This window comes from Nicotiana sylvestris, chromosome 1 (assembly GCF_000393655.2).
Source record: "Nicotiana sylvestris chromosome 1, ASM39365v2, whole genome shotgun sequence".
In the NCBI taxonomy this organism is placed as follows: Eukaryota; Viridiplantae; Streptophyta; class Magnoliopsida; order Solanales; family Solanaceae; genus Nicotiana; species Nicotiana sylvestris.
This window is the reverse complement of record NC_091057.1, coordinates 131,732,137-131,746,619: the sequence shown is the minus strand read 5'-3', so window position 1 is coordinate 131,746,619 and position 14,483 is coordinate 131,732,137. Positions and strand designations below refer to the sequence as shown.

Sequence of the window (14,483 nt, the reverse complement as noted above, 5' to 3'; positions counted from 1 at the left end):
AGATTTCAACTGCCAACTAAGCTTCTTATTCCTTTTACCTCGACCAAGCTCTTCTTCAATATTTCCTTCAACCTCCATAGACAAACCCCCATCAATGCTCATTTGTGTACTTGGAGGAGTAGAGTAAGAATAGAAAATGACGGACCATCATAACCAATACTATCTCTCTTTCTTTTCCTAGTATATTGGTTAAGAGTTTCATCATTGTTTTCCTCTGCAAACAACACCATATATATATATATATATTAGTTTGCTGCAAGTCGCCAAATGAAGAGACAAAAACTAAGAACATTATTTTTGAAATGTACTAGCATTTTCAATTATGAATATAATATTTAGGACACAATCAATACATGTCTTGTTCATACTGTCTTCTTGTGTTTTTTCAACAGACAACTGAGCTGACATATTGATTGCATTGTTTTCTTTATCTTCCAACTGAACATTTTCTTTATCTTGCAACTGCTCTTCAGTTGCAAGTTCATAAGATTCTGCAAAATATTTACAAGAGCTAACATAATTAGTACTTGTTACTAATCTTTGATTAAAAAAAACATATATAAAATTTAAAAAAACACTGTCTAACCGTTTGCAATTGTCAAGATTATCCTACTTAAATCATTATCTTCACTAGCATTTTCTTGGCTTCCAATATTGTTAGTAAGAGAGCGAGGTCTAGAGAGATCACATGTTCCATCTATGCATTTGGAAACAATCTCACTTATGCTTGTTCCTTCGGTATTTTCTAGGTCTTGAGATTGTACTCCACTTTTCTCTTGATACTCCACTCCAGCTTCTTCCCTTGCAGCTTCAAAAGATTCTGTAACATTTGCAATTAATACCCATTCTAATAGTTCACTAAACTAATATTCAACATATCATGAAAATTTCATCTAACCTTGATTGGCACAATTTTAAACTCCAAATTTCTCTTTATATGAGAGAGGTGTAGACATATCATATGTTCCTTCTAAGCATTTGCATACAATCTCACTGACACTTGTTCCCAATGGACTTTCTAAATTCTCTTGAGATTGCAATCCACATTTACAAATTTTTTCTGTTACTCCTGTCTTTTTTGGATTTTCCTGGTCTTGACATTCTACTACATCTTGAACTTCCACTCCATCAATAGATTATACAAATATGTGTAATCACAAAAAAGTTTATATGTATTACGCTACTGAATATAAATTTCAATGAAAAAAAATTCAAAATCTATATCTAACCTTTCCCAATATCGGTGACGTTATCAGTTTCATCATCTAGATGTGCATCTCTAAAATAGCTTTCATACAGAACTTCTGCATGCACATCCATATCATCACGTTCATCACCACCTGTATCTTTGTTAATTGTAATAGTAGGCTCTGTACCATGACAATGATCATCAACTTCATCTTTAGTAATTGGAACACTAGATTCTCTCTCTATGTTCCTTTCATTAGGTTTCACATAAATCTTCAACAAAGTATCAAGCTTTGATCCTAACTTTTCTTTAAATCCTGTGAAAGAAACTAAGTTAGAAAGTTAAGAACATGTAGTCCTAAACTTCAAGTTACAAATAAAGAAGTTAAGGACAGGCAGTCCTTAACTTAGAGTAACAAGTTCAAAAGTTAAGGACATGCAGTCCTTAACTTTGAATTCCAAGTTAAAAAGTTAAGGACACTTGGTCCTGAACTTCAAGTTTCAAATTGAAAAGTTAAGGACACTTGGTCCTGGACTTCAAGTTTCAGGTTCAAAAGTTCAGGACAGATGGTCCTGAACTTAGACTTATAGGTTTAAAAGTTAAGGACACGTGGTCCTAAACTTCAAGTTTTAAGTTCAAAAGTTAAGGACAGGCAGTCCTTAACTTATAGTTACAAGATCAAAAGTTAAGGACAATAGGTCATTAACTTCAAGTTTCAAGTTCAAAAGTTAAGGACATGCAGTCCTTAACTTTGATTCCAAGTTCAAAAGTTAAGGACAATGGTCCTGAACTTCAAGTTTCAAGTTCAAAAGTTCAGGACATATGGTCCTGAACTTGACCTTACAAGTTCAAAAGTTAAGGACAGGCAGTCCTTAACTTTGTGTTACAAGTTCAAAAGTTAAGGACACAAAGTCCTGAACATAGACTAATTGAAATTAATGATATTACCTTGATTTCATTCTCAATCTTTTTTTCTGAATTGAGGAATCTTAGAGTATCTCTCGTGGAATGATTGAGTACTAGAGGTGAGTTATATATGCGAGTGACGGAATTGGGATCAGATATGGTACTTCGTGTGTTTTATGGACTTGGAAACTGGAAGTTCTCATACGCAGGTTAGCTCGTGGTTGTGGATGGCAAAATGTGGGTAAGTTAGTCAGATGTTAGTATGTGCTATGATTCAGTCATTGTGAACCTTCAAAGGATTATTTATCTGTTGTGGGTAACTAGAGTTGATGTGTGGTCCATTGGTAGACCTATATGGATATGTGTCCAGCATCGAGATGGCCTTGTTGACTTCGAGTTGCTGTAGGCGAAGGATGTGTTGATTCGGTTATTATTGAGCTTATTGATAATCTGGGGAGATCTATGAGTTACCTTTCTATTTTGCGAGACGTTATGATCTATTGATTATAGGCACCTATGGTGCGGTTCTGTTAGAGTTTCATAGTGGAAGTCGAGCGGGAAGAGTGATTAGGTATTGCTCGGTGAATGGCGTATCGGTTATGTCCTTTCGGGTTTGCATGGTGTATGTTATTTGTTTCATCATGGGTGTAATGATTTGCTTTGGCTCCAGACATCAAATTGTGCGTGGTTGTCGATTTCGAGCATAGTGACTCGAGTAGTTTCGTGTAGAGAAGTGTTTGGATAGGATCGCACGTTGCAGTGAAGCTATGTGGAGTTATTACCTTGCGGGTTAGATTCGTGTGTTCTATTTCTATGATGAGAGATGGGTTCTCAACCTTGTGTTGTGATGGTATTGGTGAGCTTGAGGGGCAGCTCTTTCGTTAGAGTCATTTTCATGATTTGAGTATGTTCGGACCGTTGCTTATTGGTGCGTGTATTATGAAAGTTATGGCTTAATCATGTATTGATATGTCATGTCACCAGAGTAGTGTGTTGGATCAGAGGAGATTGTTGGGATCATTAATTAATGCGAACGGATTCGATTTCAGCATGTTGGAAGGATAATATCGAGGTTCGACTCAGAAATTGCTATGGTTTTTGCCAGATGAGAAGTGGCTTCATGAATGGTTGATTTGAGGAATGGTTATGGCTTACTGTATGGTTTATTTATCATTGGAAGCATATGGAAGCGTTGAGAATGAGACTTTGGTTGATAAGAGGTTTTCTACCGGTATTCGTTTGTTGTGTGCAGCTGTTGTGATTAGAGGTTATCGCTACAAGTGGTTGAAGTATGTGGTATACCATGTAATTGCACCTAAGGTTGCAGGTATGGGTTATTACAGCCAGTTCGGGCTTATTCGGAGTATAGATGTGAGATTTTGATCTTGTGGATGATCTCAGGAGTGGAAATGTGGCTCTAAGGTTTATGGGCTAGGTCGTATTTTGAAATTTCAGTTGCATTATGTTATCGGACCTATATGTGATAGGGTGACATGGGATCAGCCCGGGTATGTGCATAGTAAGGTTATTCAGCGATTGGTTGGCTTTTGGAATAACTCTGAGCACGTTCAAGGACGAACGTATGTTTAAGTGGGGGAGGATGTAACGACCCGAGCGGTCATTTTGAGATTTTGCACTTTGCTCGCCAGTTCTTGGGCATGACCCCGTGTGATGAATTATGACAATGAATTTGGAAGAACAGTTCCCAGTTTGAAGCTTGAAATTCGAAAGGTTTGACCAATATTTGACTTGCTTGTATATGATCTCGGATCGGAATTTTATGATTTGGTTAGCTCCGTTAGGTGATTTGGGACTTAGGAGCATGATCGAAATGCATTTTGGAAGTCCGTGGAAGGTTTAGGCTTGAATTGGCGAAAGTGAGATTTCGACGTTTTCCGATGGATAGGTGAGATTTTGATATAGAGGTTAGAATGGAATTCCGATAGTTGTTGTAGCTTCGTTATGTCATTTGGGATGTGTGTGCAAAATTCCAGGTCATTCGGACGTGGTTTGGTTGGGTTTTTTATCAAAAGCGTATCTCAGAAGTTTTTAGAAAACTTAGGCTTGAATTCGATGTGAATTGGTGGATTTGGTGTTGTTCGAGGTGTTTTGATGATTGGAACAAGTTTGAACGAGGTTTTAGGATGTGTTGGTGCTTTTGGTTGAGGTCCCTGGGGCCTCAGGTGAGTTTCGAGTGGTCAATCGGACCATTTTTGGAGTTTGAAAGTTACAGAAATAACAGGTTCAGTGTTGCAGAGAATTACCTCTTCGTGTTCGCGTGAGGAGCCTCGTGTTTGCGAGGAATGGAGGAAGGCCTAAAATTTAGCCTTCGCGTTCGCGCGAGAGGCTTCGCGTTTGCGGAAGGTTGAGAAGTTGTGCATCGCGTTCGCGAGAAGGCACTCGCGATCGCGTAGAGGGAGTGAGTCAGATAGGATCCAAGGTAATTTGTGCATCGTGTTCGCGTAAGGTTATTTCATCCGGTCATCGCGTTCGCAGGGTGCTGGTCACGTTCGCGTAGTGTATTTTTGAGGTCTTGAATATTTGCTCTTCGCAATCGCGACGCTTGTGCCGCGATCGCAATGAAGGAACGGGCATAGCTAGGCGGAATGTTTTAAGTCATTGCATCTGCGAATTTGGGGCTCATTTCCCCCATTGTTGATCATTTGGAGAGATTTTTGAAGCAAATTAAAGAGGGATTCAAGGAGAGCCGATTTGAGGTAAGTTTTTTTTTAACCTAAAGCTTGATTCTATTGTGAAATCAACCTAGAAATTCATGAAACTTAAGCCAAAAATGGAAGAACTAGGGCTTGAAATTTTAGGAATTTTAATTGGGGATTTGGAAGACCATTTGGGATCGGATTTGAGAAATTTTAGTATGTATGAACTCGTGGGGAGATAAGGAATATATTGATGTAAAAAAATTTGAGTTTCGAGAAGTGGGCCCAGGGCTCGTGTTTTGCTAATTTCAGAATTTTTGGCATTTTTCGATTTGTTTTCGCTTGGGCTTTGTTCCCTTGGCATATTGTGACGTATTCATTCTGATTTTGGATAGATTCGACGTGCGTGGAGGCCGATTTGAGGGGCAAAGGCATCGCGAGCTAGAGATTTAGCCGGTTCGAGGTAAGTAATGATTGTAATTGTTGTTCTGAGGGTTTAAAACCCCGGATTATGCATTGTTATGCTATGTTGAGGTGACTTACATGCTAGATGACGAGCATGGGGTAGAGCACTGCTGGGGATTGTGACTTAGTCCATTTCGAACGATTATTTTAATGTGTAATTGATAGTTAATTGTTTGATGTTATTATATTTTAGGTTGTATGCCATGTTTGGGGCCTTGTGTCGACCTGCTAAGACCCTTAGGGGCACTTTCACTATTTTTCCTCACTCTATTTGTTTTGAAAGCATATCCTCAGTCGTGTTTTACCTGTTTATTGTTTAAATCTGTTTTATCACTTTATTTCTTAAAAATATGAAAACTCTTTGGGCCGAGTTCCCTGTTTTACTGATGGTACGAGTGATCGTGAGGTTGATGACTAAGATAGACCGAGAGTCTGATTGTGAGGTTAATGACTGAGAGAGGCCGAGAGCCTGGTTGTGAAGATTATATAGTTATGGATCGGGCTACACGCTGCAGCAATATATATATATATATATATATATATATATATATATATATATATATATATATATATATATATATATATATATGGATCGGGCTGCACGCCGCAGCAATATGTTGGATCGGGCTGCACGCCGCAGCGATATAGTGCTTGGGCTGTAGGAGCCCCTCCGGAGTCTGCACACCCTCAGTGAGCGTCGTCGATGAGATATATGGATCGAGATGCACGCCGCAACAATATATGGATCGGGCTGCGTGCCGCAGCGGTTACTATATGGTACCTATTGAGTGTGATTGCTGAGTGTGAGTGCTGATTGATAAGAGTTGAGTCACGAGTGACTGAAAGGCTTGCTCGAGGGGCGATAGATATATACATGCACATGAGTGATGTTTTGCCTAAGGGGCCTGTTTATGAACTTATTGATTTTCACTCCTCTTTAAAATGAGTTTCTATCGAATTTGTTGATTTATTGATTGTTTTCACTCATCTTTATATTGAGCCTCTGTCGAAAGTGTTGAACAAATGTTTTAAAACAACTTTCATTTAAGCTGGGGTTTATGAGATGTTTAGAATTTAATCACTGATTTGGCTTTGTTATTTCCATTGAGATTTTCATGTTATGAGGTGTTTATGATTCCTGTTTTGCCCGAGGGGCTGTTTACGAACTATGTTTTGCCCGAGAGGCCGATTATGGTTTTTCATTTCTTTTATTATAAATGGTATTGAACCCTACTTAAACTATTGAAAAGCATTTTCAAATGATTTTTACCAAAAGGCTAGATTTTAATAAGACGATCGACTCGTATTCTGAATTAGCAGCCTGTGTGCTTATTGAGTTATCATGAATGTGGATTCATTTTTTCCTACTGCTCATTCTTTATTTACACTTATTACTTACTGGGTTGGAGTACTTACATTACTCCCTGCACCTCGTGTGTAGATTCAGGTATTTCAGAACCCGGTAGCGGGTATTGATTGCTCAGACGCGAAGTCATCAGAGTTAGCAAGGTGGTTGCACGACGTTCGCAACACTGTTTCTTCATCTCATTCCATTTTGTACTTAGTACACTTGACTATTTTGTTGTATTCAGACCTTGGTAGATGCTCATGACTAGTGACACCCCGATGTCGGGCTTGTGTAATTATTCCGCATTGTTCTTTTAAATGTTCATTATGAGATTAATGGTTTATAAATGGTATAAAACCCACTTTTAAATGGAAAATGGTTGATTTGAGAATTGTTTCGGCTGACCTTGTCTTCATGAGGGGCGCCATCACGACCGGGTCCAGTTTGGGGTCGTGACATAAACTCTCGTTCGTCCTCGAACGAGTTAGAATGTGTATCTGACATCTCAGATAGTTACGGTACTTGTTCTGCTTGTATATCCCAGGTTCCTATGTACTTCGACCGAGCAATCTTCTTTGATTTTAGTTGTCGTAGTTGTCTATTAACAATAGGTATTGGACCTCCCGCACAATACTTTTTCATCCAACACCTTGATTACTTGTGACTATGAAGTCCATGCTGCTCCCAAAGAACCTAGTTCATCCAAAAGGGTACTTGTGAACAACAAAGTGAGAGCCTTGGTGTAGGAGAGTGAGGCTAAGGATACTGAGATTGAGAGGTTGGAGTAGAAACTGAGAGGAATGCTCTCAGAGCTGAGCTTTCAAAGGAAAAGGAGAAGAATGAAGGCATTTTTCATGACATATTGAAGCTGCTTCAGTCCAGAAACCAAGAACCTGGTCTTCCCAGCCTTAAACTCTTCCTAGCCTAGTTAGAAAACCAGTGACCTGAATGGGATGTTTTTTTGTCTTTTTGCTCATGGTGCAATACTTTTATTTCTCTCTATGCTTTGTGGATGACTCTTATCCATGATAATCACTGCTTTTGCTCTAATTGTTTGTTGATGTTTCTTAGATGGTTAATATCCTTAGATTGATAAGTGATAGTTGACTCCATGATTGCAGTAGCCTAAATGGACATGAGTAAGATCTACTAAAATATGATTTGCGTTCTAATTAATGTCCAGTTCCCACATTTAGTCCATGCTGTGAAAAGATACAAGCCTTTACTAAAGGTTAATCCTGTTAATGGATCAAACCACCTGATGGTGGTCTAAAGCTCAATATTAATGGATGTGGCAAAGGAAACCCAGGGTTAGCAGGTGGAGGAAGATGGTTAAGAAATCAATATGGAGACCTCATTATGGCTAACTCAACTTTCTTTGGCTCACGTATTAACAATATGGCGGACGCAAGGGCTATTCTAGTAGGCTTAATTTGGTGTATTGACAATGGATATAAGGAGGTCAAAATTGAATCTGATTCTCTAATCCTAATCAATGCAGTAAACAATCAGGCTGGAACAACTTGGCAAATTGCCCATTTAACTGAACGCATCAGAGAGATGAGGCAGAAAGGCCACATTAAGTTCTCACATTGCTATAGGGGAGCCAATTGCACTGCCGACTTGCTATCTAACATAGGAAATCATCTACTTTCTTCATGGAAGCTAACACTTTACCTATGAAGGTAGAGTTGCTTTCAGCTTTGAAGAATGACAGAAACCAGCTGGTCAACCTCCAAGTTAGGACTACCAAAAAGTCATTCAATGCTTAGCCTTCCCAATTTTGGCTTGTCCTATTGAGGAGTTTTTTGGCCTTCACATGCTTTTAATTTGGAGCTTTAGCAATGTATTTCTTTGTTTTGTGTTCCTTTGCTTTTAACTAAGGGGCCAATTATCTTAGTTTTATCAACCCTTCTTTATCGAATTTTTCCTTTTTGTGATTTTAATATACCGGTTGAGGCCATGCCTAACCTCTCACCATAATGGTGATATTAAGAGAACAAAAAAAAAAAGAATGATTGGATTAGAATGGTGCAGGAGTGTGTTGTCATCGGAAGATATCTATCAAGGTGAAATGCAAAAAAAAATTAACATGGTTTTAAGATGCAAAAAAATTTAACATGGTTTTAAGAGCATAAATTATACTCCATATGAGATTGGGCGGGGAAAAATGATATGTGAGGTTAAAAATGAGGCTTAGAGGTCCAACGCATTTACAAACAAGATGAGTGAGAAAATAAATTTTAGCACAATACAACCCAAGATCAAACATGATAATAGAAGAGAAAATATGTATTTGAATTAGCACCCAGGTTCAAACATGATAATAGACCATAAAATATGTATTTGAATTAGCAAGGAATTTCATTTGGGGACTATTATAAAATCCAAAATGTATATATCCATAAATAGAATATTTATAATCTAAGCACCTATTTTTCTTACAGAGCAATAGAGCATCGTAAAAATATCGATGTTAAAGATTGATGTGCATCATACAATATTAGAACATAATCAAATCCAACAGAAGGTACCGTAATCATGATAACATTTTCTTTCTCCCAAATGAATTAAATCAACTGTAATGTAATTGTGTAATCATGATTATATTTAATGCCATGATAATATATTTTTTTCTCCCAAAAGAAGTGGATCTTTCCCGCTTTAATATCATGATAATTGAAGATGCTAAAAGAGAAGGAATTATAGCCAAAGTTACATTATCTTGAGTCAATTCTGCAAGCTTAAATATTAGTAAACCTCAATTCGTTGCAGGGTTCTCATACATCACCAGGCCTAAACTTCTCAACACAACAAAATACTTGAAAATTCCGAATTCAAATTTGTCTAATAGATAAGTAGCACAACTAGTAAAGACATGCTCACCAGCAGTGCAGAGAAACATCACCAACTTCAACCAACCAATTACGGGGAGAGAACCTTAATCTCAATTAAAATAAAATGTTGAAGGCAAAGTAGTTGAGCATATGTCAGCCAAAGGGCAAAATATTACATTAATTTACCCTAAAGTTACTGCAGAGTACCATTCTTTAAAAGAAAAGGGCAAATGTACTGATAACAATAGGGATAAGCAGATCTATCTCGCGAAAGAAAGATCAGTAAGTACATAAGTGCTCTAAACATTGTTGAAGTCTATATTGACAAAAATATAGCTGCAAAAATCATGGATCCCGAGTTCAACCCTGCAATAACAACAATGTTAGAATTTTTAGAGCTAATAAAGCGAGAAATAAAACCAAATGTGATAATGAGTGCTCCCGTACCTTGTTTGCAATGTTGTTTGAGAGCCAGTCAAGCCCCTCATACAACCCTTCTCCAGAGGTAGCGCAAGTGCTCTGAATGTACCTGCGTAACAAAATTACACAGATTCAGCATTTGGTAGCACATGCAAACCATGTGAATCTCCAGTCATGTTCGTTATAAACATATACTTAAAGATCTTGCAAATAAAGAAGCACCACATAGCACATACCAGTGACGTTGGCGGAGAGAGTGAAGACCAAGCTTGTCAGTAATCTCAGCAGCATTCATAGCATTTGGAAGATCTTGCTTGTTAGCAAACACAAGCAGCACAGCATCCCTCAGTTCATCCTATGCTTACATTGGCAAAAGTCATTCAGAACAGGATACGAGTGAAAGGAACCAACTCCAAGAATGTTAACTAAAACAACATGTCTGGATATGTCTTCTGTATATATCAGACATGGGCCCCAGGACTTGATATAGTTGATATAGTCTTAACTGATAGAAAGATAAGCATCATTTCCATACCTCATTCAACATCCGGTGCAGCTCATCTCTAGCCTCAACAACACGATCACGATCATTACTATCAACCACAAAGATAAGTCCTTGTGTGTTTTGGAAGTAATGCCTCCACAATGGTCGGATCTGGAAATACAAGAAATTTGAAAGGGAACAATAGGCAACACGAAGTATGTCAACTTCCACAAAGAGTCACGTCACAGTATCAAAAGATCTCCATCACATGTCTTAAGAGTAGATAAAATAAAATAACCCTTGACCATACATCTAATAGAAGTCCTTGCAAATGCAATTCTAGGTAAGCCAGTACTTGATAAAAGCAGAAAAGGCAAGCATTTGATATAAGAGGGAAATAAAGATCATTTCTTGGTTTCATGTTTCAATTTTTTTTGGTGAGTGGAAATATCGAGCAAGAATAGCAAAAAAAAAAAAAAAAAAAAAAAGAAGACGAAGAAGATGAAGCCTGGTGAACCTGAAACACTAGTACGAGAAAGAAAACATAATTCCAATACCAGAAATGATCCTTTATCTTGCAACTTGAACTAAGGTCAGTATGAAAGTCAGCCAAAATCAAAGTAGAACTTGCAATGTCTTTTCACTTGTTTAACAAACTAATGTTAAATATTGCAGATAGCATAGCACTTTGGTATCGTATGGCATTAAGTACCTTGTCCTGACCACCAACATCCCAGACAGTGAAGCTTATGTTCTTGTATTCAACAGTCTCCACATTGAATCCTGATAAAGAATGAGTAATTGCAGATAGTATTAAACTATTAATAGCAATAGCTAGCTAGAATCAACTCAACTATGGCAAACATTTGCTAAACAATCATACTACTAAAAACAGAGGACATAGTTGTAATGCTAGAAAGTTATTTACAATTTTTGTTTTTGATCAGGAGTTATTTACAACATTTTTTGGATTCAGCATATTAAGCATATATTGAAAAAAAAAAGCCAATCACTCAGGTAACAGATTGAGCACCTCTATCCCTCCATCCCGGGATGCTATCAGCTATGTTGTTAGTTTGAAGCTATGTTCTTCTTCTGACTTGTTGTAAAGGGTTAGTCCCAAAAGTTTAACACAATTGGTTTTTTACTTGCTTCTGGATTCTGATGAGATGATGTCAAGCTGCGGTCCAAAGGTGTTTTCGCTAGTATATTGTTGATTATGTTCCCTCGTTATTGCTTAAGTATTAGCTACATATATGCTTTTGGAGATACAGTTGCTAGTTTATTCTAAAATTAACAAATTTTACTTCACAGATGGTAGTTTTGATTATTGACTTGTCTAATCTAAAATTGTCCTGTAGACACCAGCGTGTACAACAACCTCTGCTAATATGTCATATCCTACTATGTTTGGAAGCATTTACTCGTCAGTGAAGGTTAAATTGCAAGGAAACTCTTTAGTAAGATGGTCAGGCAATAAATGTTTTTGGAATGGAAGTTGGGATGTCACATGTCATGTATGTCAGTATTCCACTAATCCTTTTACGGTGTATAATGGAAGGATGAAACCTACTCTTCTCTGGGAAATTCTAAGAATGCTTTTTTGTTCACGTGGATATTTTACTAATGGACTTTAAATTGTGGGTAGAGCTTAGGGATGTTTGTTGGAAAAAACTCGAATAGCAGCAGCAATTACTCAAAACAAAAACAGAATGACAATATCAATATAATAGTTATCAAAGCATAAGATCAGCCCCACAAGCAATAAAAACAATTAGAGATCATTCATACAGTACCCATAACATAACTTACCAATGGTAGGAATAGTGGTAACGATCTCTCCCAGCTTGAGCTTGTACAATATGGTGGTTTTACCAGCTGCATCAAGACCGACCATCAGAATACGCATCTCCTTCTTGGCAAACAGCCGACTGAAAAGCTTCCCGAATGATAAACCCATCTTTTTTCAATGCCTGTTGGACCAAAAATAAAAACTCAGATCACCGCACAATTTACATTCACCATCAAGCTTACACCAATGAATTTTATTGTATCGACAGGTTTCATAAATGCACAAGCATTGGAAAATGAGAACCAGAGCTAAGATTTCAAGCCAACAGAAATCCCGATTACAATATGGTGATCAAATAAGCAACTTCTGGTTCCTCTTTTTTTTTTTTTTATAAAAAAGAATCATCTTAAATTTCAATGTTCCTTTATTTATCTAGAGATCCATATCAATAAGTTTAACAATCAATTGAATCAAGGACCCGTGTATGTAAATCTGATCCTTGGACATGACTAACTAACAAAATCCAGATCCATTTACAAAAAGAACAGAAGTCCAAATCCAAAAAATTAACACCAATCCAGAAAGCATAACCAGATCAAATCAACAGAAATACAAAGAATACACATGAACATCAAATAAAGATGAAACCTTTATTAAAAACCCAGATCCAAAAGGCCCAATCCAGATCTTAAATTCCATAAATTTCTCGATCAACAAAAAAGATACACAAATAAACAAACTTTATCATATCAATTGTTAGCAACCGAACGTTGTGTGCGTGTGATGAAAATCAATGAATTGGAGAAGAGAGATCTTACAGTGATGAACAACGAATCAGGAGAGAGCGAGAGAGGGGCAGATCTAGAAAAGACTGCCCTTTAGAAATGACAATAAATTGCGAAAGCTATGGATGTTCTTTTCTTCTTTTAGGGGATGCCTCAAGGATTGTCGGAAATATCAGCTATTTTAGGGAGAGGCCCTATTAAATTTGACAATTTGAAATTTCAAATTAATTAAAGTCTCGTCATATGTGGAATTGGATTCTTTTAAACTTTTTGGGTGACAAATAGTAGAAAATTTCTAGAATCTTTGGAAATGTTTTTCAAGAAAATATTTTCTTGGAAAACAAACAGTAATCTTATTTATTTTTCGGTATTTGGTATGCAAATTAAGGAAAATAACTTTTCAAGAATATTCATAAATAATTTAGATACAATAAACATGAAGCCATAAACTTTCGAACCAACAAACTTCTGAACCCACAAATTTCATAAACTTCCGAACCACTAAACTTTCGAAACCGCGAATTTTCAAACCCGTAAACTTTATAATTTCTAAACCCGTAAACTTCCAAACACATAAACTTCCGAACTTGAAAAATTTCGAACCTATAAACCGAAAGATGAAAAAACTAAAAACTAAAAATATAAAATAAAAAAAAATGGGGGGAGGAGGGGGGAGAGACAGGGGATGTGCAGAAAAACGAAAAAAAAAACAGAAATTTGAAATAACAAAAAAAAAGTAAAAAAAAAATATTTTGTGGGAGGGAGGGGGACAGTGGGGTGGGGTGGAGGTGCAGAAAATGAAAAAACTCTAAGTCAGATATTTTGAAACTACCTAAAGAATATATTCTTTCAAGATTGATGGAAAAACTTATAATTGTAGCTTGTTTTGTAGATTTATTCTCGTACTAGCGATATAATGCTTGGATTGACTAAGATTTGTGTTGGCCTAAGTAAGTTTGTTTTGATGATTGACAAAGGAACTCATGCATGAGCCATGTCCATACACAGTGTGCACAGGGCACGGGCAGATTCAAGCATAAGGCATGCACGTGAAGGAAATAAGCACAAGTGGTTATATATGATATCTCCTGAACAAAAAGATTGCATAATTGATAAGGAGCGAGACTCCTTACTTGAGGAGAACTCTATCCTAGATAAGGGAGGAGTTAGAAGTTGAAGATAATTAGAACTCTTCCACCAAGGAAAAGTAAAGCATTAGAACTCTAGTTATTTATGATTCTAGTAACTTTATATATATCAGTTTGTTCTCTTTTACAGGTGACGCACAAACGCTAAAGTTAAGCAAGAGTTGAGAGCAAAATAGCAATTTTGCAAGCAATTCCTGTGTGTTTCAAGTGTGCGAACCTTAAGCTACATGAAACGGAAACAAGAACCAGTTTCAAGTGTTTGTCTTTTATTCTAGTTCAACTATAGTAGGGATTTTGAGTTGTACCTTTCAACTTTATCTAGAAATAGGTACTTTGTAAGGATCCGACCGGTCATTTGAGTATTTTCACTTTGCCCGGTAGTTTACGGGCATGCGTAGCTCCGTATGATGTATTATGACTTGTGTGAATCGTCCATTTTGGTTTTCAAGTTA

The 14,483-nt window shown here is 37.0% G+C and overlaps 1 protein-coding gene across 3 annotated transcripts in view; it reads right to left on the bottom strand.

Annotated features, from left to right (window-relative positions):
- The window catches only part of LOC104241190 (ADP-ribosylation factor 1-like), a 167,908-nt gene extending 154,749 nt beyond the window's left edge, over positions 1–13,159 (bottom strand). Inside the window, exons 1-7 of one of the 3 annotated variants that reach the window (XM_009796106.2) lie at positions 12,917–13,159; positions 12,119–12,279; positions 11,019–11,089; positions 10,358–10,477; positions 10,059–10,177; positions 9,850–9,931; positions 9,491–9,768 (exon numbers count right to left, since the gene is read on the bottom strand). In XM_009796106.2, coding sequence (XP_009794408.1) covers positions 9,763–9,768; positions 9,850–9,931; positions 10,059–10,177; positions 10,358–10,477; positions 11,019–11,089; positions 12,119–12,266 — 546 coding nt within the window. In that variant the 5' untranslated portion in view covers positions 12,267–12,279; positions 12,917–13,159 and the 3' untranslated portion in view covers positions 9,491–9,762. Of the gene's footprint in view, positions 1–9,490; positions 9,769–9,849; positions 9,932–10,058; positions 10,178–10,357; positions 10,478–11,018; positions 11,090–12,118; positions 12,280–12,746 lie in introns of those variants that run through there. The other 2 variants (XM_070167892.1, XM_070167896.1) reach the window with 2 other exon arrangements.
- Positions 13,160–14,483: the final 1,324 nt, after the last annotated feature.